At 32.2% G+C, this 27,842-nt stretch overlaps 4 protein-coding genes across 4 annotated transcripts; 3 read left to right on the top strand and 1 right to left on the bottom strand.

Annotated features, from left to right (window-relative positions):
* The first annotated feature begins 642 nt into the window (after nt 1–642).
* Nucleotides 643–4,584, top strand: LOC131594549 (uncharacterized). Its single transcript, XM_058866719.1, has 3 exons — nt 643–1,924; nt 2,836–3,032; nt 4,275–4,584. The coding sequence occupies exons 1-3, from the start codon at nt 1,031–1,033 to the stop codon at nt 4,417–4,419; spliced, it is 1,236 nt and encodes a 411-aa protein (XP_058722702.1). The 5' UTR covers nt 643–1,030; the 3' UTR covers nt 4,420–4,584.
* Nucleotides 4,585–6,482: 1,898 nt separating this feature from the next.
* LOC131594545 (probable magnesium transporter NIPA8) lies at nt 6,483–12,036 on the bottom strand. Its single transcript, XM_058866714.1, has 14 exons — nt 11,775–12,036; nt 11,135–11,422; nt 9,526–9,610; nt 9,372–9,433; nt 9,173–9,258; nt 8,996–9,069; nt 8,714–8,816; nt 8,506–8,634; nt 8,318–8,417; nt 8,111–8,230; nt 7,634–7,724; nt 7,477–7,543; nt 7,058–7,157; nt 6,483–6,961 (listed from the first exon to the last, which is right to left on the bottom strand). The coding sequence occupies exons 2-14, from the start codon at nt 11,225–11,227 to the stop codon at nt 6,740–6,742; spliced, it is 1,332 nt and encodes a 443-aa protein (XP_058722697.1). The 5' UTR covers nt 11,228–11,422; nt 11,775–12,036; the 3' UTR covers nt 6,483–6,739.
* A 5,203-nt stretch (nt 12,037–17,239) lies between these two features.
* LOC131598853 (DEAD-box ATP-dependent RNA helicase 41) lies at nt 17,240–19,852 on the top strand. The gene is made up of 2 exons (XM_058871423.1): nt 17,240–17,495; nt 17,976–19,852. The coding sequence occupies exons 1-2, from the start codon at nt 17,414–17,416 to the stop codon at nt 19,526–19,528; spliced, it is 1,635 nt and encodes a 544-aa protein (XP_058727406.1). The 5' UTR covers nt 17,240–17,413; the 3' UTR covers nt 19,529–19,852.
* Nucleotides 19,853–23,843: 3,991 nt separating this feature from the next.
* LOC131598852 (OVARIAN TUMOR DOMAIN-containing deubiquitinating enzyme 12) lies at nt 23,844–27,445 on the top strand. The gene is made up of 10 exons (XM_058871422.1): nt 23,844–23,977; nt 24,504–24,741; nt 25,253–25,326; nt 25,782–25,836; nt 25,925–25,999; nt 26,301–26,374; nt 26,497–26,545; nt 26,761–26,845; nt 27,046–27,102; nt 27,217–27,445. The coding sequence occupies exons 2-10, from the start codon at nt 24,565–24,567 to the stop codon at nt 27,261–27,263; spliced, it is 693 nt and encodes a 230-aa protein (XP_058727405.1). The 5' UTR covers nt 23,844–23,977; nt 24,504–24,564; the 3' UTR covers nt 27,264–27,445.
* The last annotated feature ends 397 nt before the right edge of the window (nt 27,446–27,842 follow it).

Genomic DNA, 27,842 nt, shown 5'->3' with positions numbered 1-27,842 from the left:
ATTTAAATGAATAATTTGTGAGGAGTACACTTGAGAGATTAAAATGCATCTGCTTTTCACCGTTTGGGATTCCAGCTTAGTAATGGTAATTGGTTTCTCCATATCCATTAAACCCTAACCAAACCATTCTTTCTTCTCTCAATTTCTTGATTACATCTTCATGCGAATCAGAGACCGATAAAAATCAAGAATTTGTTGTGTACAAGGTAAAAACCCAACATCTCTGTACTTGTTTTTTTTCTTTCTTTTTTGGTACTTTTTCCATTTTTATGATTTTTAGTTTTATGAACTTGTTGTTTCTTTTTTAATTTTTTGGTAATTTATTTAATTTATTTTGTAACTTGAGGTTTTGATGATACTTAGGTTTAAGAACTTGTTGTTTCTTTTTTTAATTTTTTGTTAATTTATTTATTTTATTTTGTAACTTGAGATTTTGATGATAGTTAGGTTCAGTTGAGTTAAAGAAATAATTTAGAGGTGAATGGAAAATAAGGGTTGCAAGAATGTGGATGATCTCTTCAATGAGTTTGCATATAAGGGAAGTGGTGAAGTGGAGCATCCTAAGAGAAGGGTTTTTTTGTCTCCTTTTTTTCCATATAGGGGAAACACAAGGAACACTTTTTATCATTCTTGTTGTGTTGAAAAGTCTAAAGTCGGCGATACTTGTCCTTCAAGGAAGGTGTCGGGACATTTTCGGGAAGTTGAAGAGTCTAAAGTGGGCAATTCTTGTCCTTCAAGGAAGGTGTTGAAGTATTTTGTGAAAGATGGAGAGTCTAAGGTGGGCGATTCTTGTCCTTCTAGGAAGGTGTCGGAACATTTTGGGGAAGTTGGAGAGTTTAATGTGGCCAGTACTTGTCCTTCAAGGAAGGTGTCGAAGTATTTTGTGAAAGATGGAGAGTCTAAGGTGGGCGATTCTTGTCGTTCAAGGAAGGTGCCAAACCATTTTTGGGAAGTTGGAGAGTCTAAAGAGGACGGTTCTTGCCCTTCTAGGAAGGTGTCAAAGTATTTTCGGGAAGTTGGCGAGCCTGAAATGGGTAATTCTTGTCCTTCAAGGAAGACGTCGAAATATTTTCGTGAAGTTGGAGAGTCTAAAGTGCGCGAATCTTGTCCTTCAAGGAAGGTGTCGAAGTATTTTGTGAAAGTCGAAGATTTTAAAGTGAGTGATTCTTGTCGTTCGAGGAACTTGTCGGAACATTTTCAGGAAGTTGAAGAGTTAGAACTGGATTATCAAAAGAGAGTGTCTCCTTGTCCTTCTAGAAAGGTTAAGAACAATTGTAAGAAGAAGAGTGTGACGGGTTTCAGAGAGTGTGTTAAGAAGAGGAAATGTGAAGGAACTCGAGTTACTGAAAATTTGAAAGTCGAAGATTCTTCTTGTTTGGCAAACATCTATGAATATTTAGCTAAAGTTGAAGAGATTATAACTAAGGGCAGTTTGTTACTTCAAAAGGTCTCTGACTCCTCTAGAGGAGGGTATGAAGTTGAAGAAAACTGTATGAAGGAAATTAATGATTTTTTGAATCAATATGTATACCACGGTAGGAGTGTGCCGATTTCAAGAAAGCGTGTTAAGAAGAGTGAAATTTTAGAAGAGGGTGGTGATTCGGAATATAGAGCTAAAATCAAAGAGACCAAAATTAAGTTTGAATCGATACTTGGAGATTTATCTAACTCCTTTCAAGAGGGGCCTAAAGTTGAAGAAGGTTCGTCTCTTGTTCCTCCTAAAATGAAATCCAAAAGTCGTGGTAAGAAAACTCAACCTTTTCTTAAGGCCGAGAGATATAAGGAAGCTTACAAAAGAAAAAGTCCGGAAAACAATTGGGTGCCTCCTCGTTCTCATTGGAATCTCATTCAAGAGGATCATTTTCATGATCCATGGAGAGTATTAGTTATTTGTATGCTATTAAACAGAACTACTGGCGCACAGGTACATTCCTTTGGGTTTTATGCCGATGTTTTGCTGCTGTATCTTTCTGTTTTCTGATATGCTTTAGAAGGCTTAACTGCTATTATTTGTTGAGTAGTGTTATTTAGTACGAAATAATTTGAATAAGAAATGCAAGAATGAATGTGTGTCACTATTTTAGTGGTGAATTTTAAATTAATTTTAAATTTAACTTCCTTTTTAATAGGGATCATGGGGTTGTGGTGATAATTGATGGTTGGGATCTATTCTTGCATTTCTTATTTTTCTATTTTCTTACTAATAAGCATTTTCCTTACTTGTTTATTCGGCTTTTTCTAAACTGTTTATTATTTCCTTAGAAAGCATAGCTATAATGGGCCTGTTTGGATAATAAATAGCGTCTTCTATTAATGTTGAAAGAAATGTAAACCTTTCGCGTCGGTTATGCACTTCTTTCTCTGCTTAAATCTCTCCAATGTTAACACAAGTTAATATAGAAACCCTTTCGAGAAGAATAGTGGCCGCCTTTTTCTGTTTTAACGACTTCCAGTTTGATGCAAACTCCATTCTGCAGTATTCTATTTGGACATGTTTTATTACATTTGTATTTTATCGTATTCAGAACACTTCAGTTAATAAGAGAATATATTACGATTAATAGTTTTTTGGTGATCTGTTGCTTCTTTTAGAAGCTTGTTGATGACTTCATTTCGTTTACACAGTGATGTTTTCCTATCAAATTAGTCCAATGTTCATGTGATGTGATGTGATGCTGCTAATGTTATTGGAGGGAGTGTCAACGTCTCAATGATCGATCACACTTCAAGTGTGGAACTTTTTACTTTTGTTAAAACATCTTTTCTGCGGTGTGTGCTAATAGCTTTTCTGCTTTTGTATTTTAAGACGAGATAAGCTTATTTTGCAAAATGCAGACAAAAAAAGTTATAGACAAGTTTTTCAAGTTATGCCCAAACGCAGAGTCTTGTATGCGAGTATCAAGAGAGGAGATACAAGAGGTAATAAAGTCATTAGGTCTTCAAGGGAAAAGGTCGGCGATGCTGCAACGCCTTTCTTGTGAATACTTGTCTGAGACTTGGACTCATGTAACTGAACTGCATAGTGTCGGCAAGTATGTGCTCTTTTGTCATGTGTGGATAGGGGTGTGCAAAAAAACCGGTTATCCTTAACCAAATTGGTATCCAAATTATTCCACTTTTTAAAATCCAATCCAAATACTAAAATATAAAACCGGGTATCCATTTTGTTATCCAAATATAAACCGGTACTTATGTGGTTTAGTTATTGGATACCCAAATTTTATTATGTATTAAATTTATGTTTTTTTTTTTTTATGGTTCACCATATATATACATGAAAGTTAAATACTTAAATTTTTCTAATAACATATTAATAAATTATCAGTTTAAAATATAATTTTAAACAATTTTTCAGTCTAAAACTTCTATACTTAAGTTTACATTCCTAATGTTGACTTGAAGATTAAATTCTGTACTATAGTTTATACTCTTTTTAAATTGTAAATCTATTATAACTTTTTAATGATTAATTATTTTTTGTGTACAAATGTTATAATTATTATATATATATATATATATATATATATATATATATATATATATATATATATATATATATATATATATATATATATATATATATATATATATATATATATATATATATATATATATATATATATATAATTTATTTGTAGTGTAGAAATGTTTACATTTGCATATTACACACATGATGATCATATATAGTTTCCTTCGCAAAAACTGAGGTGAATGCAACCATTTTGCCCAGCATTCCTCGTTGGGAGATTAGTTTCCTCGTTGGGAGATTAGTATTCCTCGCACTGATGATTAGTACTCTCTCGTCAAATTTGTTTCAAGTATTTAAATTTAAATATTGATATTAATTCAAGGAATAACATTTAGATTTAATTAGAAAATTTTTTTAAGAGCCAAATTTAAACAATTTGTTTTAAAAAATATTTTTGACATAAATTAGTTAAAATAAATAAACTTGTTAAAGAAAATAAGACCGTTTTGGATACAAAATTGATTTTTTTTAAGAAAATAAAAAATTGGTTTTGAGAGAAACCGGTTTTAAACCGTTTTTTTTAAAAATTGGTTTTTATGAAAAACCAGTTTAAAAATGAACCGATCCACATGTAAACCGGTTTTAAAAAAATAAACTGGTTTTAAAAAAATGGTTTTAAGATCCAAACCAAACCATATATATGGTTCAATTTGGTTTGGTTATTGATCCATGCACACCCCTATGTGTGGATTTTATCGTTACGGTTGCGGTTTGAATAACGTTTTGAATGCGATATTTTGATCAGGTATGCGGCGGATGCTTATGCTATATTTTGTACTGGCAAGTGGAATGAAGTTGTGCCAAATGATCATATGCTGAACAAATATTGGGATTTACTTCATACATTGTCAAGTTCCCAAGATTATACATTGTCAAGTTCACTAGATTAATGCTTATGATCAAGTTATTGTATTTTTATTGCTGAAGTTTATGCAGTAGATGGCAACAACACTACTTTTGTTTGTATATGGTTCTGTAAATCTGTTTTGGGACCTTTTTGTAACTTTTTGAGCAATAAGAAATAGGACACTCATCACCGTCTCTTTGTTTTTCAATTCACTCATTTCTCTATCCTTAAATTTTATTGAAGAAGAAAGAAACACAGGTGCATTAAGACCATGGATAATTAGAATTTCTGTCTAGATTGGCTTGAAGTAAGTTTTTATTAAGATGGTATTTGAGTTAGTGAAGAGTTTCCAAGCCATGTTTTTATCAATTATGACTTCATTGAACTCTTTTAAGGTTACTAAAACCCACTCCTCCATCATTCTTTAGTTTACAAAATTAAAGAATCTTAATTTTTAGAAATGAGAACTTAAAAGTTGAATAAATTAAATAAAAATGATAGTAGTTAAGCAAATGGAAAAACAATACACATTAAAATAAATTATGATATATCAATAGATTAAGAAAATGGTTAGAAATATATAATGAAAAGTGTATGAAGATTCTTAAAGATGACACAAATTAGCATAAGCGTTTTTTTATTTTTAAATAATTAATTTTATGTAAATAGAAATAACTTTAAATAAAATATTTTGTTTGAATAACGTATAGACCAATTAAAAAATTCAGAAAGGAGTGATTGTTAAACTTCTAAACTATGAGAAACCAATGTTTATAAATATGGGTTGAAAGCTCTCAACGCCCAATCTAAAACCCTAACCCTAAATCTCGAACCTTCTTCCATGGCGACCAAGAAACACCGTCTTTCACCGCTTGAAGAACCACCCTCCGCCTCTTCATCCTCCGATGAGGAGAATTCATCTGAAGCTTCTTCGGAAGAAGAAGCAGAGGAAGTTCAAGCGAAAAACCCTCCACCTTCAAGCTCAAACCCTAAACTACCATCATCTTCTGGATCTGATTCGGAATCTGGATCTGAATCTGAATCAAATTCTGAATCAATTACCAATACCAATGCTGCGAATACACTTGCATTAAAGCCGATGAAGGTTCAAACCACTCCTTCACCGCGTGTGACGGAGAACAACAACGGCACTGACTCAGACTCTAAGCAGCGTTCGAAGAAGAAAGATGTTGGGAAGAGTTTGGCTTTTACTGAGATGATAAGGTTTAATGATGAAATAGGTTCGTCTTGGTTGAACATGGGTGCTATGAAAAGGGGAATGGAACTGATTGGAGAATCAGACAATGCTATGTTAGCAGAAAGATGGAAGAAAGTTCGTATTGCTGAGATGAAAGTGGTTAATACTCGGGCGGAGCTGGTTAGAGATCTAACTGCCTCCATAATTGAGGCATATAAGAATTCAAACTAGCTTCACTTTTGATGCATACCTTTTGGTATTCAGAATTGAGAATGTTATGTTTTGTATCTGTCTTTTTGACAGTATTTTTAAAATATACTATGAAAGGATTACTATACTAATCAAGTTTATTATATCTCTTGACAATAGAAAATGTTAGCTTGTTAAAAACTTCAAACACAAAATAAGGAAAATTGGCAACATTTTGGAAGATGTCTGCTGGTATGGTATAATGCATGAGCAAGAGGATTGAACAGTTGTGCATGTAAAACTAATACCATACAACTCTGGCCATACAGAAACATAATCATATAGTTGTGTTGCCAAGTATGGTATATACTACATTTAACATGGAACCAAAGTTATATGTTTGATTCTATAGTTTGAAGTGCAAGGTAATTTAAGCAAAACTATTTCTATCCATTTGTATTAAGTCAATGTAATTATATAAATTTATTCGATTAGTCTTTAATTTACAAAAAAAAAAAAACACTATATTGTTTGTAATATATTATGTGTAAAATATTTTTACAGAAACACTTTTAATGTTTTGGACCCTTTATATTTAATCAACACTCCTTTGATGTTTCTCAAAGTTTTTACAAGATTATGAAATATGAGGATTACAGAGACATGAGTGGATTACATTAAATTAAAGGAGAACAATAAGACAAAACAGAAAACACCAGTTTGTAGATGAAAACGTGTTCTTTTTCTTTTCCATTGTCCAAGCAAGAAAATTTACAAGTATATATACAATCAATATACAACACTTTTTTATCCTCTCTTTCCTTGGTGTGGAAGATTACATGAATGCTCAATAGAGCAAATAATTGAATTATGAATGGTTTATATCTCATCTACTCCAATCGTTAAAACAAAATCGGAAAATAGAAGAAAAAAATAAATCCAAAACCTGGGAAATTCTACAGCTATCAAAACACTATCAAGGGCTAGAAGGAACAATTGTACTAGTTTCAAGCAATTTAGTTGCATCTTCATCCATAGGGATCTTGCTCCAACCTGGATGTCTCATCGATAAAATTCTTGCCCGTTCGAGTCCATTACCTCTGAAGCCATTCATTCTTGACGACATCATTGGCATCACGAAAACTGAAGACGCATTGATCGTATCCTCCCCAAAACCAAGAGTCAATGCACAAGATGTCTGCAAATAGACAGAAACTCAAGTTGTTAGTTATCGAAACTGATAGTATCTGTATCCGACCAGAATGTTAATGCAACCAGTCATATACATGTATACCTTTGCCTTGACCAGAATATCTGTAACCTTTAACAGGATTCCTTTGACAAAAGATCGTGGGTCTTTGTTGTGTGCTGCTTCTTCAGAAGACACTACTAACCTATAACAGATAAAACAGTATTGACATTAGTGAAAGTCACCCATAATAACAAGCATGAATGTAAGCATCATGAAGAAATCAAATTATGTTTAAAAAAATTGAAGAACCATTTTCTGCTCACGATGATCAAAGCAAAACAGAAGAATATACTTTTTTTAAGCAAAAATTGAAAGTGTGCAACGATTTTGGGGATGTCTCGTAAATGGAAGATGATACAATGATATACTTGTACTTCAACCATGTGGCTTCCTTTCAGGAATGTCTCATAAATATGATAAATTTCGCTTTTGGTAGTGCATACAAAGATTTTTTATCGTACCTTTTCATTTCTGTTGAAATGGCAGGAGACACGGTGGAATCCAAAGAACCGTCTTTAGTCTCGGAAACTGAAATATTTAAAACAAGTTACATACCATCTATCCCCTGAATACCTCGGTTTATAGTAAAACCATAAAACAATTATGAATTTATTATACCTTTTGATTCATCAGGTGCTAACAAAGAAATGCCAATGAACACACACATCATTCCAAGTATAAACATTGTTGTCCTTAATGTGTCAAATACCTGTTTTCAGGAGTATAGTTTAGATGACACCTAAACTCCTAAAGATATAAGAAATATGTCTTACGAAAATAATGAGTTTACTTAGAACTAAAGTAATGAAATCTAAGTTATTGATAACTTTGTTGATGCACGTAGAAGAAAAGCGAGATCAAGTTAACAATTATGTTAAGTCAGCCATGTCGGTTACATATGTTGAATCCATGGTGTTCTACATATGATGTTTATGAACTTTAAGTTCTGAAATATACACCCTAATTGAGTCCATTTCATCAAAGTAGGAGTAGTTGTTCATTTTTTATCTACAATAGTTTGATTTTAACTTCTTAGAGTGTTCATGGCAAAAGAAAAGGCAACATGTGTTAATGTATAACTAGATGTGAAATTACCTGATATTCCTGAAAATATATAAATCCTGTACAAATTGAGAAGAGTGTCCAAGCGATCTGAAACATGGGAACAATAAGAATTGCATCGAACAAGGACAATCCCTCATTCAACCTGGTCATCTGCACAAAAGGAAACGTTTATCTGATCAAAACTGCACACATTGATAGAGGCCCTAAGAATTTTTTTTACCCAAAAATAAACTTTACCCAAAATCCAGCAGTACTGAGAAATAAAAGAAGCATGGAATATGTGAACCAGCTGTGCAACTGATAACCATTGGAAAAAGCCAGTCGTAAGAGATTAGAACTGCCAAAACGAAGTTAACATTAGGAATGAAGTACATGATTATTGTGCCATGAAGAAGCATGATAACATGGGGGAACAGCAGACTTACAGTGATTTAGCGAACAACACTGAGCATGAACCTATAGCCCCGGAAACTACAGCATAAGAAAATGGCAATAGCATATTCCAAAAGGGTTTGAGCTCATGTCCTGATACAGCAATCAGAAGTTCACCTCGCCTGCACATTTCACAAGTTAATTATACAGAGAGAAAAAATTGTCTGATTGAACTATCAATAACTAAATCCAAATCATTACTTGTAAACGGAGTGATGCACGACAACAATTACAATCAAAGCTAGAAGGTACAGAAGGAATGCGACATTGGTATATTTCTCTGTCAACTGCTCTGGAGTATAAACTGAAACACAAGCAGTCCATCACAAAATTAGTTTGCACCACTGAATTAGCATTTTTATCTTTATGATAAAATGATTCGTTCAAATGTTTAGCAAAAATTCATCTTGACATTTAATAAGCATACAGAACATTTTAACTGAAACACAATGCTTTAGTTGAACAAGGCAATATGTTACATACCCGGTGATTGGTGATTGCCAAAAGCAACTAGAAAAACATTTCCAAGAACAATAAAAGCCGTGGCAACCAGTACCCTGTTTGAAGGAAAATTATTAAGCTACAAGAATTTACATTGGTAGAATCGTTTTGGTGAAAAGCCAAAAGTGAGACAGTAATCTCAATTCAAATTTGGCATACTTGACTGTTACCACTTTGTTCAACACAAAGTAAGCGAATGCGAGGTTAGATACAAACTGAACAGATCCCAAAGCTGCAAGAAGTGACTGGAGAGCAAACAGAACCATATGTAATCAGAAGAAAAATAGGATATTACTCCACAATACAATCATAAAATTACAAAAGTTAAAAAAATCCAATAAGTATCAGGGAAACATACCTGAGCGGCATAGCCAAAGGAAATGAAATTAAGGCAATTTCCAAGAAAGAAAAATAGGATACCTGCATATCAAAATTTATACAATAAAAATAAAGAATCAGCCACTTGGGTAAAATGTGCAAAATCCACAGATATAAAAGCAACTACACTATACCGATTCTCCAACTCTGAAAGTATATAATAGGCTTCAAAGTCACCTTTCCATGTACCCCATCACTTCCGAGTAAATGTCTTTCTCTCTGCAAAAAGTGAAATGCAGTCTATTCATTCATGTTTCCGAACTAATTTGATAATGCAACTTTACAGAAATAATACGAGAATTTTGTCACTATTGCCAGAAATAGTGTAGATCGCAATTTAAGATTGGCATTCAAATAAGTCAAATGATATGAACATAAATCAGTTAGAATTAAATATAAAATAATGTTTCACTGCTATACTTTAGGGTACATTTGAACGGAGGGTTTTGGAAGAATGAATTTGGAGGGAGGGCTAAGTCTTAGTTTTATATATATTAAAGATTAAAGATTTGCGTTTTTTTGAAAGAATAACATGATATCATATAATAACAATTAAATCACACTTATTTATTTTTAGAAACATTTCAAACTTCCTTAATTTAGAAAAGAATAATAACTTGAATAAATCCTTCTCTCAAACACCTCCCTTCCAAAATCCTCCATCCAAACACACCCTTCTAATACTAAATATCAATGTCACATTCAAGTGCTTTTTAGTCCCCCATACTCCAAAAGATATATATATATATATATATATATATATATATATATATATATATATATATATATATATATATATATATATATATATATATATATATATATATATATATATATATATATATATATATATATATATATATATATATATATATATATATATATATATATATATATATATATATATATATATATATATATATATATATATATATATATATATATATATATATATATATATATATATATATATATATATATATATATATATATATATATATATATATATATATATATATATATATATATATATATATATATATATATATATATATATATATATATATATATATATATATATATATATATATATATATATATATATATATATATATATACACACTATCTTATTCACAACAATGCTATCCATAGCGATGATGTAACAAGATACAAATGAGGTTAAAAATGATGTATTAACCAAGTAACTAAGTCGAGAATTATAATGTAAGGGTCGGCTACATGGACCAAATCAAACGTCGACATGTTATGTCATACACTCTATCCAATTTATTAATCTCTAAGTCTTTCTTAATAGTTTCTTTTACAGTTTTTAGGTCTAAGGATTTGACTTCCCCATCTGACCCACACTCTTTATTACTGTATCTATAGGTCTTCTCTCCACAAGCCCAAACCACCTAAGTTGAGTTTTCACCATCTATTATCCACATTAGGTGTTGTCCCCAACTCTCTCTCTTTCTCTAATATTGTCCTCCTAATCTTATCTCGTCTAGTCTAACTACACACCAAATGCAACAATCTCGTCTCTGCTACACTTACTTTAATCTCATGTTGGTTTTTTACCATCAACACTCCATCTCAAGCATCATTTTCTACGATAAAAAAATTTCCTTCAATTCGAGAAGTACTTTTGTATCACATAAAACACCTCAAACCCTTTATTTCAAACCACATAAAACTACATCACAAACAGTACCAAGCTGAAAACAACAACTTAATCCATACCTCATTATGTCCTAATTTGAGAAGGTTGGTTCCAAAGTTTATAGCAAGACTACCAAAAAGGTTGATGAAAGCTCCAACAACCCACTCCCCCATGAATAAAAGACGGTGCACCGCAAAGGATACACCACATGCAGCACAAAATTTCCCTCCACTTCCTAACACAAGTTACCTCTCAATTCAAATTCTTCACACAATTACAAACCAAAGCTGAAATATCAATATCGACGATTTTGCAGCCGTCGTCGTAACCACCAACTGAACCAGTTTCAATACAACACTATAATAATCCTGAAACATTAACAAACACAAATCAAACATCTAATCCAAAAACCTTCAACATTAAAATAAAATAAAAAACTAAAGTGTAGTTATAATAAATTTCCATATAAAAACAGAATCCAAAAAAACTCCATGCATTGAATTTCATATTTTAGGGCAAAAATTCAGATCAATAAATGGAATAAACAATATAATACTCGAAATTGCAACATTTGAAGTAAAAAATCAACAAAATCAGAAAAAAAAAAAATTCTTCAAAACCTAACTTACTTCATTGAAAAAACTAGATCTGCTAAATTTATAGAAATAAGATCCAAAAAAAAAAAATCGGCGAAATTGCATTTTGCATGAAGTTGATTACCTGAGGAAGCAACGATTTCTTCGAAGCGTGAAATTGAAATTACGCGATTGAGTTGAATCGAAGGTGAATGAATTGGAAATTGAAAGGGAAAGAGAAATAGGGTTTTAATAAAGGAACTAGAAAGGTGATTAATTAGATTTAATTAGTTAGTTAATTAATTACGAAATGAGATTAAATAAATAATTAAGAGGGTGTGAAGGAGAAGAATCTTCTTGGTCCAAAAAGGATGTGTAAGATTATTAGATTCGAGAAGAGTTATGTGGAAAGAAACGAGAGAGAAAATTCGTGAGAGGAAAATGTCGTGTCAACTGTCAAAGTCTAATTTAGGTCAACATTTATACTTTACAACTAGGGAGGGCCATAATTAAAATTAGGAAAAAGTTATCATGTGCTTCAATGGCACAAGTAATAAAATATTTATAGAAATTTTTTCTTAAAAAAATACGTGTATTTAATGTATCAAAACTTTAAATATAATTTTATTATATTTAATTACATTTAATTTTTTCTAATTATATAATCTTTAACAGGGCACATAAGGAGTAGTTAGACTAAAGTTCAAGGATATGACATTTGTTGGTCAAGAATGTAACATCAAATTTAAATTGTATTTTGTCACCCGATCTGAACAAATTAGATTCACAAAAGTCGTCCTATTTATATGTTAATTTTGTCTGATATAGATCTTTAATGTTCAATAATGTAAGACCTTTTTCTTTTTGATAATCATATTCTCTTAATATTGTTGCAAAGTCTATCTGTAATTTCTATAAAATAAACATATTTCGAATTAGTAAAAATACAATGAAATTAAGTTAAATAAAGTCAAGAAAAAAAACGAAACCATAGGTTTATTGAAAGGAAATAAGGTAAAAGAAGAAGAACTGCTCTAAGGTATGTGTTTGTGAAAAAAAGACTAACCGCTTTAATTCATTGTTGGGAATGAAGATTGGTCACTTCACTCTCAATAATATATTGAACAAAAAACGCAAACATCCGCGTCCATTGTCTTGTAATAATTTGTTAAAGATCAACCATCATTTCCTTGTATAAGGGGGTTCATGAGTCTTTCCTACTAATAGCTCTCAACTATTATTGAAAACTCTTGAGGTCAATTCTTGGGGAGAGAAGTAAGTCCTTTTGATTTTACAGAACCTCTATGATTCTTGGTGTTCCTCTTTTCCCTTAGCTTTTATTTTTTTGCAATTTATTTTCCGCATTTATTCTTTCTGCTGCTTAGATTTTGAAAATGATTTTAAACTCTGATTTGACTTGCCAAAAGTTTCAAAACCCAATTTTTTTCAAACCATACAATTCATCCCCCTCTCGTGTGTGAAGTCTCAAGTCTAATAAGTATAATATCACATACCACAACACTATCTTTATCTGATATGAATGAACATGAGTGAATGTTATAAGTGACAATAACCTCTTGTAAGGGATCTTTGAACTCTGTTTAAGCTTTTACTTTGTTCAAAACGTTTTAGTAGAGTTGCATTAAAGCTTTGCTTCTAGTAACTATTATATAAACTACATGAATTATATTGTTAATCTGCATATTATTTGAACTTGTTATTTACTCTTGTTTGTTTATCACGAGTACCCCAATTTTTCTTGTTCAAATTAGCAATATCAGAGTGACCAAAATATTCACAGTAAAAGTAGAAGCTCCCTGAGATTTCATAACCAATGCTCACGCATGGGGCATAACAACTTTTATGGAAGAGCACCCAATGTAGCCATTTAAATTCTTTAAGGTGTATTTGTGCGTTGGTTTATTTTGGATTGGAAGTGGAATATGGATCAGGCACATGAGAATCTAAAAGTATGTGTGTTGAAATATAGAACATGCATGCACTAGTTAATTTTTGATGAAACAAATAAGAGAAAAGCAATCATGTGATCTGCAACAATAATAAAAAATAATCCAGTAATGAATGATGAAACAAACAAGAGAAAATCAATCATGAAACTTCTAATGGAGATACATATTTCGTACAAATACTCCAAAGACTCCCCGAGGTGTGTGAGGAGAATTGAAAAACGTACCTAGTATGCATCTTTTCACATAATTTTACCAGCACTAATATTGCTACAATACTGTTATTAGTAAAAATGTTTTTGATGCATAATGGATAGGATACATAAGGAGAACAAGAAAACGATAAAAATTTAGTGATGATGAAAACATACTTACTGGAATGCATGTGCTTAGTTAGATTAATCATATCCTTCTGGTATTCCTTTTGCAGAAACTGCATTCCCTCTTACCATATACAATTGAATATGCTTCCCATAATACACTACATATATCAAGTTGGTGGGAGACTCTACTACACTCAATTAAAAAAAAAAAAACAACCATTTCAAATCTAACAAGAAATGGTAGCAAGGTGAAACCCGTTTATTGATGGGTAGATGAATGAGAAATATGAAGTAATATTCACTTTTGATGTATTGAGTTTGATGCCTAACAAGAACATGATACAGTTGCAGGAAGAAAAAACAATGGTGTTTATTGTGTAACCAATAAAATTCCACATCAATTTTTTTTAGAAATAGAATTAGTATTTATAAAGTCTTGTATACTTTAAATAAGTAACATGAAGTGCATGAGAGACCTGTTTTCGAATACCTTAGGCCCAAATATTAATTTTGAAATTTATTAATAATTTAAAAAAACTTAATTAATTAAAGTTTTTAATTTACTTTATAAAAAAACATAGTCATCAATGACATGTCCTTAAATTTTTTTCTTTTCGAATCATCAGTGTCACGTCTACAAAACTGGAGGGAGAGACTAACAAAATTTCAAAAAAAGTAAAGCTGAAGGACAAAAAAGCTAATTTTTAAAATAGAGGACTAAAAGTTAAAAGAACATCAAAATAGAGGACCAAATGTATATTTAAGTCTATATAAATTTTAGAGTTAGAATAGCAATATGAAATATGAATAATAAAAAATTAAAGACATAATATTCAAAATTAAAGACCAATTCTGGTAGAGAGTAATTGTGTTAGGATTATGGAGTTAGATTATTTGGAAGAAGAGTTTATCTTAGTTGAATTTTTATTTGTATTATTATTAGGGTTTTATTTATATTTGGGCATTTTAGTCTATGACACATTAGAAGGATACAAAAGAAATCAATGAAGTATTTTTTTATTAATTTAGTTTATCTCTTCTCTAGTGTAGAATTTTAAAATTTTTTTAGGATTTTTCATGGTAGAAATGTAGGTTGCTTTTGAAGAACAATGTCGCCACTGTAAAACTTAAGAGGACAATGTCGTTAGCCTTCAGAATCCACAATAGCCATAAATAGGGACGGAGCTACATATAAGTTTATGTAGGCACCTGCCCCCACTTAAAACTTGAAATTGTAGTATTTAGATATATTATGCAATGCTGAGCTAAAAAAAAAAGATACTGTATATTATAATATGATACATTTAAATGACTAATCATCAATACTAAACTATTATATTTATTCTAAACTATTATAAATGCTAATAATGGTCATTAACAAAACTTCTTTCTAATTTGATAAATTTTCAAAAGAAATAATCACAAAAATTATTTAATTTCTAAATAACTAACTTCTAACTAAGTTTAAAAGATAACATGTACTCTCTCATTTCCTATTTATAAGATTCAAATAAATATTACAGATACTAAAGAAAATTGTTATTATTATTATTATTATTATTATTATTATTATTATTATTAAAGAAAATGGGTCATGCACTAACGGTGTAAAATATTTTTACACCGTCAACCAATCACCACCATGCATCCAATTAAAACATTCTTTTATTTTAAAAAAACTTTAATGACATGGCACATTCATGACTCCCTATTGGATGACAGTGTAAAACTATTTTACACTGTCAGTGCATTACCTTTTAACTCTTATTATTATTATTATTATTATTATTATTATTATTATTATTATTATTATTATTATTATTATTATTATTATTATTATTATTATTATTATTATTATTATTATTATTATTATTATTATTATTAGTGAATAGCTATTAGCACATTACCATTTATTTATAGATATATTTACTTTGATTTTTTTATTCTTCAAATTAAATTAATAGTTTTAATGAGGAATATATTTTTAAAAATAAGAATTAATATATTTGAAAGTTTGTAAAATATATTAATTAAAGGATAAAAAAGTGAAAGAGCCTTAAAGTTAAAGAGAATAACATATTTTATATTATAAACTTATATAAAATTTTGCCCCCACAAACTAAATTTTCTGGCTCCGTCCCTGGCCATAAATATCCATATAGAACAATGTACGAGTAAAAATATATTATTGTAATCCATTCCTTTAATTTGAATAAAAATCTCTACTACAAATTTTACTTTATTTGATTCTTAAATTCCAAAAATACATTCTTCTAGAATATCCACTTGTGTCCAACCATGAATGCATCTCATCATTTATTGTCTTCATCCACTTTTAAATCTCTTTACTTTCAAATCCATCATTATTCATTTAAAAATATTACATTCTTAGTTATGCAACTCTTTAGTCATATTTAAAACATCAAATAAGATTAACATAATCATAACCATATATTAGAAGTGGCACAATCTTCCTATTTGGAGGTACCGTCTCGAAACGTTTTGTGTTCAAACCTCTAGAAAGTGGTACAATCTTCCTATTTGAAAGTACCGTCTCCTAAACGTTGTGTTCAAACCTCATATTGGTGGCATAATTGACTTTAGATGAAATTGTTGTTTCTTTTTAAATGTTTTTAAATCACACTCCACAATTGTGATATTAAAAGCTATTGTATATGATTGTAAAAGAATATGATGATAAACTTGCTTCAATGGCAAATTGCATTTTTTTTTGTTGGAATTACTTACCTTTCTTCCTTGCTATTTTGGTTCTGCACAGCAAACTTGAAATGCCAAGCTATTGTTTTTGTAACTTGGTATACAAATTTTTCTTGGCTTAGAAAAAACTAGAACTATAGCTAGTCTATATATTTGTTTTAATACTTCTCGCATGTTTATTCCACACTTGATTATAAATGAAATATTTTAAACTCTTTTATTCAAAAGAAAAACTAAAAGTAATTATGAACTAAATATTCAATTTTAATAAAGTTGATTTAAAATAATGTATATAAATTTTAGAATACCAAAAAACCCTGTAAACCACATCCCACTTACTCTCCTTTAGATTTTGAAATGCAAAAGAAAATTTTAATTCCAACAATTAATTTACAACTGCAAATATTTCTTTTCTTCGATTTTTACACCTCAAATTTTAGAAGTGTAAACCTTAAAATAATAGATTCTTAAATTTGGAGGTGCCAAAAATTTATAAAAATTAACATATTTTTAAATAAATTTTTTAAAAATATGGTAAAAAAAAGCTATTCGGGGGTGCTTTTGAATTTGTAGGGGGGTAGGAGGAGTAATTTGTTTTTATTTTTCTTTACCGATCCAAGCAAAGTAACAATCTTCATATGCAACCTTTGAAAACAAAAACGAAATCATGTTTCCTTAATTGAGGTTGTACTTGTTCCTCTTCCTGCTTGTTTCAAAATCAATCTTCATGAATTTGAAGAATCACTTTCCAAAACCCTAAACAACATTACAATTTCATGAACAACAACATGGCTGATTCTAACCCCATTCACGATGACCCATCAACGATTCCATCGCTCCCAACCGATCAACCTAATGGTAATGCCTCCTAAATCTTGAATTTTATATTGTCTCGTTGAATTGGAATTTTCAATTTTCATATTCTGTTTGATTCTGTACAATTCAAATGAAATAGTGATATAGTTACAGTTATCCTCCAGAACACCTCTGGAAAAAGTCGTGTCCGTGTGTCTGAAGCCGACACTGACAGCTAGTGAATACGTTTAATTTATTATTATTTTAAAATTATTACTGATATCAACTTGTCAGTCTTATCATATTTCCGGTGTCTAATCCACGTGTCAGTGTTGAATTAAGTGTTGAATTTCTGGTGTCTGTGTCTGTGTCGTATTTCAGGTGTTAGAGCTTTATAGGTTATATCATAGAATTTAGATTCAATAATTCATGTTTGTAATCACAGTCACATACTTTTATTTTAAACCTTGCTATCTAGAAGTTTTATTTGGAACTCTCAAAATAACAACCAAATTAATCTTGTTTATCTATTTGTTATTTTAGATGCAGGAAATGATGTGAAATTGTGTTCTAAGGATCAGAGAGATGCTCTACCAGGTGAGCCCAAGTGTACTGTTTGTGGCCGGTATGGCGAGTATATATGCGATGAAACTGACGACGATGTTTGTAGTTTGGAATGTAAACAGTTAGTACTATGTCGAATTTCTAAATCGTCGTCGTGTGTTGGAGATCTTCCACCGCCTAAAAAGCTACCTGCAGCCGATGAGTGTTTTTATGTTAGAGATACCGATTACGAATCTGGTATGCTGTTATCGAGAGGTGATCAGGTTCAGGCTGAATTGCTTAGGAAAAAACTCGACATTCACGTGAAGGGTGTTGTATCGGCACCGGTTTTGTCGTTTGCTTCCTGTAACCTTCCTGATAAACTCCTGCATAACATCGAAGGAGCTGGATATGAGATGCCTACGCCTGTCCAAATGCAAGCAATCCCGGCTGCTTCGATGGGGAAGAACATGCTTGTTTTGGCCGATACCGGATCGGGAAAGTCTGCTTCGTTTCTTATTCCGATAATTTCTTGTTGCGTGAGTCATCGTTTGACTTATGTTTCGGATAAGAAAAAGCCTTTAGCTATGGTGTTAACGCCTACAAGAGAGCTCAGTATACAGGTTGAAGAGCATGCGAAATTGCTCGGAAAAGGATTGCCGTTTAAAACCGCACTTGTGGTTGGTGGCGATGCAATGGCTAGACAAATCTACCGCATTCAACAAGGTGTCGAATTGATTGTCGGAACGCCAGGAAGGCTCGTTGATCTTTTAACAAAGCACGAGATTGACTTAGACGACGTAACAACTTTTGTTGTCGATGAGGTGGATTGCATGCTTCAAAGTGGTTTTCGAGATCAGGTTTTACAGATATTCACGGCTTTGTCACAACCTCAGGTCTTAATGTATTCGGCAACAATGTCTGATTCTTTAGAGAAAATGGCGAACTCTCTCGCAAAAGATACCGTGATTATAACCGTCGGCGAACCTAACAGACCAAATAAGGCCGTGAAGCAGCTAGCTATTTGGGTCGAGTCGAAACAAAAGAAGCAGAAACTGTTTGACATTTTAACAAGCCAGAAACATTTTAAGCCACCTGTCGTAATATACGTCGCCTCGAGACTCGGGGCAGATCTACTTGCAAATGCAATTACAGTTTCAACAGGAACGAAAGCCGTTTCAATTCACGGCGAGAAGTCAATGACTGAAAGGCGGGAAATAATGCAGTCGTTTATGGTCGGCGAGTTCCCGGTGGTTGTGGCTACCGGAGTTTTGGGTAGGGGGGTCGATCTATTGGGTGTAAGACAAGTAATTGTATTCGACATGCCGAATTCCATTAAGGAGTATGTGCATCAAATAGGAAGGGCTTCTAGAATGGGAGAGGAAGGTCAAGCCATAGTTTTTGTAAATGATGAGAATAAGAATGTTTTAGCAGAGTTAGTCGATGTATTAAAGTCGGGCGCGGCGGCTATACCTAGGGAGCTTATCAATTCACAATACGCCACAGGATTTTTCTCAGGGGGCAAGGGTTCAAAGAAGAGAAAGCATAGATGATGAAGAAAAGTGCTAAGTTCTACTGTCTCTGATGTATCAGAAAATTGTTGCTGTAGAAGGGGAATAAGGAAGATGTGGCGAGTTGGAACTTGGATCCCCTGCAATTGAATTTGAGTTTGATTAACTTGACAGTTGTAGAGAAAATTTTAGTGCAATGAAACTTGAATTTAATCAATTTAGTTCATTTAGATGAACCATATTAGGTGTGTAGAAATTAATAGCAATTATGAAGTGTTGAAATTAGTAGCAATTATTAGTATGAGAAGTTGTAGCATTCTAATTATTCTTGTAAGTAATCGATTAAAACCTTTTAAATTACAACAACCTTAATCTAAAAAAAGGAAAGTTTAAAACAGATATGTGTATTAATCGATTAAAAAAAGTTCTAATTGATTAAAAGGTCATTTATTTTGTTCTAATCGATTGAACCAAATCCTAAATTGAGTGTAAAAACTTTCCGAATTGATTAGAAATACTATTTGATTAATTTCACACAAGTCTTAATAGGTTTTCAAGAAATTTTATGAAGAGAGGGTTTTGAAAATGTGTGTGTGTGATTGTCATAGTATAGTACGTCAAGACTTACTCTTACCTTTTACGTTTTAACCGATCACCCTAAGATGCAAAGCACATAACCAGACGAGCTTTCACACTTTTACAACTTTTAGGTCTTCAAGTTCCCTTACTTGATACAACAATGACTTAGTACTTCAATCGGAACTTGAATCTTTTGACTGATGAGACTTGAGATATCTTCTTGATTAGGTGCCATCATCAGAAGCTTTACTTTGACAATTTAAATTAACTCCTTGTCAGAGAGAACTCTCAACATCAACAAGTTGTTTGACATATGAAGTTGTTGTCCTTCAAAATTGTTGCTTCATTAGTTGTTTTCATCAAAACTAACCGATGGTCATACTTGCAAGCACATTGATCTATGTCTAGTTGTCCTCATACCCCTCAACAAAATGACATGGCTAAAATAAATAATATGCATCTTGTTGAAACAACTCAAATCTTATTACTTAACTCAAATCTTGTTTGACATCTTGTTATTTTATTAATGGAATGCCTTCTTCCTCTCTTGATCATAGAATACCGCATTCCATTTTATTTCCTAAAGAACCATTGTTTCATATTTCTCATATGATAATTAGATGTATCTATTTTGTTCATGACTTGTCTTCAGGTCTTGATAAGCTTTATGCCCGATCCATAAAATGTGTTTTTTTCAGGGGTACTCTAGGTTACAAAAAGGTTACAAATGTCACTCCATATGGAGAATTGTTACTACATTTATACAGACGCAACATTCTTCAAAGTAAAGTTTTACTCCTCACGATCTATAATTGAGTCCCACATTACTCAAGAAGTTTTTTTAAATAACTTATCTTGGTTCATCCATTCCATTGTCCCAAAATCAGTTTTGATTACAAATATTGTCAACAATCCTCCTGTTCAGCATTCTCATAAATCTCTCATCCTATGCCAACGTTTCCACGTGTTGCTAATACACCATTAGAAGGCACTAAAACACAAGTTAAATCATGTGTCACACCAACTGATGGCTCTACTACGATCCTTCTTGAGGAAAATCTTGACTTCTCCGAAAAGGTACTCAGTCTACTCCCAATTCCTATCCTAATTCTAAATTCCTAAGTTACCATTGACTCTCTCTTTCTTATTATTCTTTTGTGTCATATGTATCTTTTATTTTCATTCCTAAAAAGGTTTTTGAAACACTTGATCATCCAGAATAACAACAAGTCATGATTAATAAAATGCAAGCTTTATAGCATAATGGTACTTAGGAATTAACTTTTCTCCCTCCATTAAAGAAACTTATGGGATGTTGATGGATATATGCTATTAAAGGTGGGGCCAATGGAAAATTTGATCCTCTCAAAGCCCGACTTGTAGCAAAAGGATATTCCCAAATTTATGAACTTGATTATGGAAATACTTTCACCCCTATGGCCAAAAAAACACCTGTTCGATTATTTATTGTGATAGCTGTCATTCTTCAATGGACATTATATTTGTTGGATAATAAAAACATGTTTTTTTCTTGGTAAATTAGAAGAAGAAATTTATATGGAGCAACCTCCTGAATTTGTTGCTCAAGGGAACTTTGGTTTAGTTTGCAGATTATGATGATTTCTCTATGAGTTGAAATAGTCTCCGCGAGCATGGTTTGGGAAATTCAATTCAATTATTCAAGCTTTTGGAATGAAACATAGTGAAGCAAATTACCCAGTCTTATATTGGCATGTAAATCCTCTTTCATCTTCACTTCTTCAGTAGACAAAGAAATTGACCCGGAGTGATAAGAAGAGATACGCCAGTGGAAATGAACTCTGGACCAATACTTTTGAAAGCCACCTCTACAAGAGCGGGAATCTCCAACCAGATCCAAAGATGAGCAGAAGGCTGCATGCACCTAAAAAATGACGAGTTTCACAAATACGAAGCTTTCGAAAAGATCGTCGTAGTCAGAAGCGAAAGGGATGAACCAAGGTACTTTGGGACGAAGAGAGATCAAACCTTGATCCCGAGCATCATCCAACAATGTACAAGCCACAAAGAAGAGGTAAAAAAAATCCCCAAAGAATGCTTCCTAGACTTATACCCATCACAAAGCTGGAACATCAACATGAAGGTACAAACTCCAGGATAAAGTTGCGAGGGGCAACTTTTAGATGGTTCATCACCACCTCAAAATTAGAGAAGGATAGACACACCCCTATCCCGGTGAAGACACGCTTATACAAGGGAACCAAGCAACCCTTGAAAGAGCAACACACCCTCTCATTCAGACCTACGGCATAATGGTCCAATCCGATATATTGCTATTACAATGTCGGCCTGAGTTGCGACTTAGACAGTGCTTAGGGTAGAAGGAGTCCCAACTATTTTAGCGGCCACCCAATGATACCTATTTGCATTAGTCGATGCTATTAATTTAAGACTTCTACGAGCCAATACACCATCTCTATGATGATCGTTTGGATTGACCCAAGACTGGACGTCATGCTGCCCTTCACACTCCAAGTGACGAGCTATCTTTACATCGCAAGGATCATGACCAATTGACTCCCGGTATGTTTGAACAAAGTGACTGACATGTTCCATCCTTTGACGTGAAACCTCTATTTCTGCCTCAATTAGGACAGGAAGAGGCACCAGTCTCTCGATAAAGTTTTCACCCCCACCGGATTCCACAAGGAACAAGGATTATGAAATATTCATGGAGAACGTGTCATCTGATAGAGATTCTCCAGACAAATCCTCCATCTCCTAATCATCACTTAAAATGATGCGCACTCAAGTACATAGGAAAGCTGCGTCACATCACTCTGTACCTTTTCAGGCCACACGTCAAAGAGAAAACAGTGAAACGTTTTAATGATGAGACTGCATTTAATGCTCGCATTCACATCACGCTTTGGCAAAACCAAAGCGGCGCATGCCATCCGACGCTTGGAAAAAAATTCCATTTGAGATTGTCCACTATTATTGAAAGACTCCCCCGACATCAAACATGTTCGACAAGTCTTTAGGGTAACTTTTCCGTTCCAACCAAGGGCCCAATAGCACTTGGCCCATAACCTAGTCTACTCCACCAGGCCCAAAGTGTAAATAGCTTCGTAAAGAATTCTAAGGTACACAATCTTTAATCTCCAATTTCACTATCACCTATCTTAAACCCCAAACTGCCTTGGACGTTATAGTGCTAACTAAGCAGATACCCTTTTAACTCCACCGTATCGGAAATAACAACACCAATTATCAGCACCGTATCAGCGCTGATACCTTTGGTTCAAGAAGCATTGTGATCACAACCTTCAATCCACAATGTTCCATCTGCGAATTACATCAAAAGCTTTGTTCCGTCGTAGTTTTCGTAATTATAACCATTTCTAATTTCTAATTATCATATTCAAGTTTTATTAATTAATTATATACTGTATTTAATAAAACAATTAAATCGAATGAAATTCAATGAATTATACTCCCTCCGTCTCATAATAAGTGTCTCATTTGCACTTTTTTCATGTCTCAAAATAAATGTCTCTTTAGAAAACCAATGCAACATTTATTAATTTTTTCCACTACTATACCCCTATTTATTAACTTTCACGTTTTTCAACTATTCTACTACCTATAAGAAATAAGGGTACTTTAGTAAATGTTATTAACTTTATCATTAAAACCAACACATCCAATCATTTTCTTAAGAACCGCGCAAAATTCAAATAGGACACTTATTATGAGACGGAGGGAGTAATATATTAATAAAAAATTGTAAACGAGAATAAGCAATAACAACTAATAGCGTGTCTTTCTTTCCCCAAAACACGAAATTGAAAACTCTGTTTATTTTCAATTTTCACACACACTTTACTCCTTCCCCTTTCTTCATTCATCTCAATCCTAACACAATCTCAGGTTTTTTTTCTTTCATCTTCATCACTTCTTTAATCTTTAAATTTTATCATAATTTTACATAAATTTTATATTTAATTTCATTTTTTAGACTTCGATTTTGCGTTTTTCTTCTTTTTTATTTGTGTTTTCTTGATTTTTGGATCAGAATACACGATCTGATTGTGCGTTGAAAAATCACTTTTTGTTAATATAAATTCATCAATTTATGATCAATTTTGCATGACTTAAGTTTTTTTTTTTTTTTGTGAATTTCGATTTTATTGTTAAAATTTGATTATATAATATCAGCAATCTATAGGTATTGAATTTGTAGGGTTGGTGTGTGATTGTACTCTTTTTTGAATTTTGAATTTTGAATTTTGATTTAGGTTTTCTTTATAATCCCCAATTTTGTTTCTCTCAATTGGTGCATTGTATTTGTGTGTTTCTTAGTTGATTGTTTTTTTTTTGGTTAGGGAAATTTGAGAGTGTGAACGGAATTATCCGATTATTATTTGTTAGGACTAAGTTTTAATGATTTTTGTAGGTTTTGGGGCTGTGAGTTTTTGGTTTAGGTCGAAGAGGCAAGAAGGAATTTGGTTTTGGATATGATGAATGGATCGCAGAATCAGAATTGGGGTGAAGGTGAAAGTTCGAGTTCAACTTCGCTTAGTAGTCAGCGTGATGTTGAGGATGATCGGATGATTGCTCTTGTGTTGTCGGAAGAGTATGCCAAGTTAGATGGGGCAGTTGGTCGGCGTCTTTCCAACTTGGAACCTGTTCCTGTAAGAATTCCTGCTTTTTCTGTTAAGCTTCACAGTTTAGCGATAAACTTTTGATCTGTTATTATCATGGTTTAATACTTATGGGATAGGAAATACCATGAACAATGTACATTAATGGCCTGCTTGGATAAACAATTCACTGTCATATTATCTCGGTGAAATTATTAAAATATGCTAAAAAAAATTTATGAAAAATTTCATAAGCTGTTTTGGTTTGATAAAGTCTTCCGAACATTGTCACAAAATTTATGCCAGTAGGTAAGCTCAAATAAGTCGATTCAAACAGACCCTAAATTGGTAGTTAAGTTTCAATCAAGGACCATTGATTATAAGTTTTTATGTGATGTATCCACACTTTTAGTCTGAATGATCTTGCATGAGGGAGCATATTAATTAATAGTTGTTTATGTACTTTAACCCTACAACTTAAGCCTTTTGAGAGGGTTATCTGGAATTTTGAATACTTGTATTTTTCTTATTTTCTTCTGATTCCATCTTCTTGAAATTTCAGCATGTGCCCCGCATTAATTCCTTCTTCCCCACCATGAACGATGCAAGTATGGATCACCAGCGTCTGCTGCAGAGGTATGCCATTTTGTTATGTAAAGTCTGCTTCTTGTGAAGGACAATCTAAACCTTGAAGTTACCCATTATATAAAATTGAACAAAACTGGTCGAGTAGATATTCTTTTTTCAGTTTTCATTTAGTTTAAAATAAGTAGAAATAGCATATATTACTAGGTTATTCATATACAAATTACTTGAGGATAGGCACATTATTCCTTCTAGTGTAGGAAAGAGTTTTCCTCATTACTGTAGATATACTGGCCCTTTTTGGGGGTTACAATAAGTACTTGGGTTATTTAATGAGGTAGCTGGTACGTGTTCCGAAACATCTTAACAGACAACTTAAAATTAGAGATTTTTGAGGCACCTAGATTTTTTACGAGGATAAGCTCAAGTAGTAAAATGTCATACCTACTCTTGCTGTGGATTTGCTCTCTATTGGAATATTAACTCATATTATCTCACTCTTTTAGGTTGAATGTTTATGGTCTTTGTGAAGTTAAAGTATCTGGAGATGGAAATTGTCAGGTGTGATATTATTGCAATTGTGTACAAGTTAATGAGCATTATTCTAATATCGTTTTAATTTTTACTGATACTTCTACCTCCGTCGCAGTTCCGTGCACTTTCAGATCAGCTGTACAGGTCACCTGAACACCACAAGCATGTTCGTAAAGATATTGTAAAACAGGTAACTTGTGCTCGTCTTGGTCATGTGGAATGGATAGTGTCTGTGAAATATGTTAGGCAACGAATACACCTGATTTTATCGGCTTGTGATTATTTATCTTGGTTAAATTCAAATTTACGAATGTATATATGAATGAGTACACACATCCAAAAGAGAAGAGGGGAGATAAAAAAGAATTTTTTGTTCTTTTATAGTACCTAAAATAGTTCACAATTGTCGATTCGGGATGCAAGCCTGGTTAAATATTGAAAATTGTGATTGTTTGAAATATGCTTATTTGAACAATGTTTCTCTTTGCCAGCTCAAAGATCACCATTCCTTATATGAATGCTATGTACCAATGAAGTACAAACGATATTACAAGAAAATGGCTAAGTATGTACTTTCAAATAGACCATCATTTAAGCCATCATATATTAACTAAGACATTACAATTTTTTGATGCTTTTAGTAGCATTTTCATCAAATATTCACCTTCTTTCTTCTATCTTGTGCAGATCTGGAGAATGGGGGGATCATATTACCTTACAGGCAGCTTCTGATAAGGTTCGTTATGCTGTTCTGAATCAGTTTTTTTGGTAGAATTTTACTAATAATTAACTATTCAGATTTTTCTTTTAAAATATGATAAGAGAGTTCAATTTGATTTGTTTTACTTGTGGAACTATCTTACTAAGGTTTTATTATGTTTATTAATCTGCGATGTCATTTGTTGTGTAATACTGTTGAAATATCACATAACTTTGTTATTTTTTATGTAGTTTGCAGCTAAGATATGCCTTCTGACATCATTCCGAGATACTTGTTTCATCGAAATAATGCCGCTGTACCAAGCACCACAGCGCGGTAAGACCTCACAGTTGTTGTTTGTATCCTGTCAATCTGTCATAACTTCATTCAATCTTAATATTCTGATTATGAAAAAGACCATGTACCCCAATTCTTTTTCAAAGTTATCTCGTTTCAAAGACCATATGTTCCATATTCTGTCAAATTACCATTGCATTCCTCGAAAAAGATACTGATTTATTTCCTGAATGATGCAGAAGTGTGGTTGAGCTTCTGGTCTGAGGTTCATTACAATTCACTTTATGAAAACCGAGGTTCGTTCATCACTAAACCTGATCCTCCATTAGAGTTGAAAATGAATTACTTTTGAGGTATTTAGCATAATCCCTATTATTAGTTACTGATTAATCACCTTGTGTTTGTTTTAGCTGCACCAATCCAGCATAAACCAAGGAGAAAACACTGGTTGTTCTAGAAGAGGTAGTAGAGTATGTCATAAAATGTAGTGCTGTGCATAGCACATTGCATGGTGCATATAATATCTAAAAAATAGTATTCCATTATGAACACAGCATACATTGTTCAGTGAAGATAAATTGCCAACATTGAAAAGTTTATTTTTTAAAGGTATCAAATATGAAGTAGGTTGTGGATATAGGAGTGAAGTGGAGAGGGAAAAATCACTTTTTTGTTTCCATTTAGTTTTATTTACGGTATACTTGTTTTTTTGTTTTTAATTTTATTTTAATCATGGCTATCTTATACTGAGGAGAGAAGCTCAGTATGATTTGTACATAATTTTTTTAATTAAAACTTGCTTAGTGAAGCAAATCATATATTGATTTTTTTGTCCATTAAATGTGTATCTGCAAGTATATTTGTTTAGTAGATTGTAAATGATTTAGCTTATTTTGATAAATGATAACCAAATCCTAAATGATATCCCAATCCTAAACACAGGAATTGATAAATGGTGTCCAATTTTGAAGGCAAAATCAATTTTACGATATAACAATTAAACATGTTAAAATTAATTTTATACATTTAAAATTAA

Source organism: Vicia villosa, linkage group LG4, assembly GCF_029867415.1.
Source record: "Vicia villosa cultivar HV-30 ecotype Madison, WI linkage group LG4, Vvil1.0, whole genome shotgun sequence".
Lineage (NCBI taxonomy): Eukaryota > Viridiplantae > Streptophyta > Magnoliopsida > Fabales > Fabaceae > Vicia > Vicia villosa.
The sequence above is the reverse complement of the archived record's forward strand: the minus strand, read 5'-3'. Positions and strand labels throughout refer to the sequence as shown.

Bases quoted from the DNA above. Each gene is read 5' to 3' on its own strand.
- LOC131594549 (XM_058866719.1), top strand. From the start codon at position 1,031: ATGGGTAATTCTTGTCCTTCAAGGAAGACGTCGAAATATTTTCGTGAA. The intron at 1,925-2,835 runs GTACATTCCTTT...TGCAAAATGCAG, and splicing joins ACAGAACTACTGGCGCACAG to ACAAAAAAAGTTATAGACAA. The intron at 3,033-4,274 runs GTATGTGCTCTT...TATTTTGATCAG, and splicing joins GAACTGCATAGTGTCGGCAA to GTATGCGGCGGATGCTTATG.
- LOC131598853 (XM_058871423.1), top strand. From the start codon at position 17,414: ATGAACAACAACATGGCTGATTCTAACCCCATTCACGATGACCCATCA. The intron at 17,496-17,975 runs GTAATGCCTCCT...TTGTTATTTTAG, and splicing joins CCCAACCGATCAACCTAATG to ATGCAGGAAATGATGTGAAA.
- LOC131594545 (XM_058866714.1), bottom strand. From the start codon at position 11,227: ATGGGGGAGTGGGTTGTTGGAGCTTTCATCAACCTTTTTGGTAGTCTT. The intron at 7,725-8,110 runs GTAATTTCACAT...TCCTGAAAACAG, and splicing joins TATATTTTCAGGAATATCAG to GTATTTGACACATTAAGGAC. The intron at 7,544-7,633 runs GTATAATAAATT...TAAATATTTCAG, and splicing joins AGCACCTGATGAATCAAAAG to TTTCCGAGACTAAAGACGGT.
- LOC131598852 (XM_058871422.1), top strand. From the start codon at position 24,565: ATGATGAATGGATCGCAGAATCAGAATTGGGGTGAAGGTGAAAGTTCG. The intron at 26,000-26,300 runs GTAACTTGTGCT...TCTCTTTGCCAG, and splicing joins GTAAAGATATTGTAAAACAG to CTCAAAGATCACCATTCCTT. The intron at 27,103-27,216 runs GTTCGTTCATCA...TGTTTGTTTTAG, and splicing joins TTCACTTTATGAAAACCGAG to CTGCACCAATCCAGCATAAA.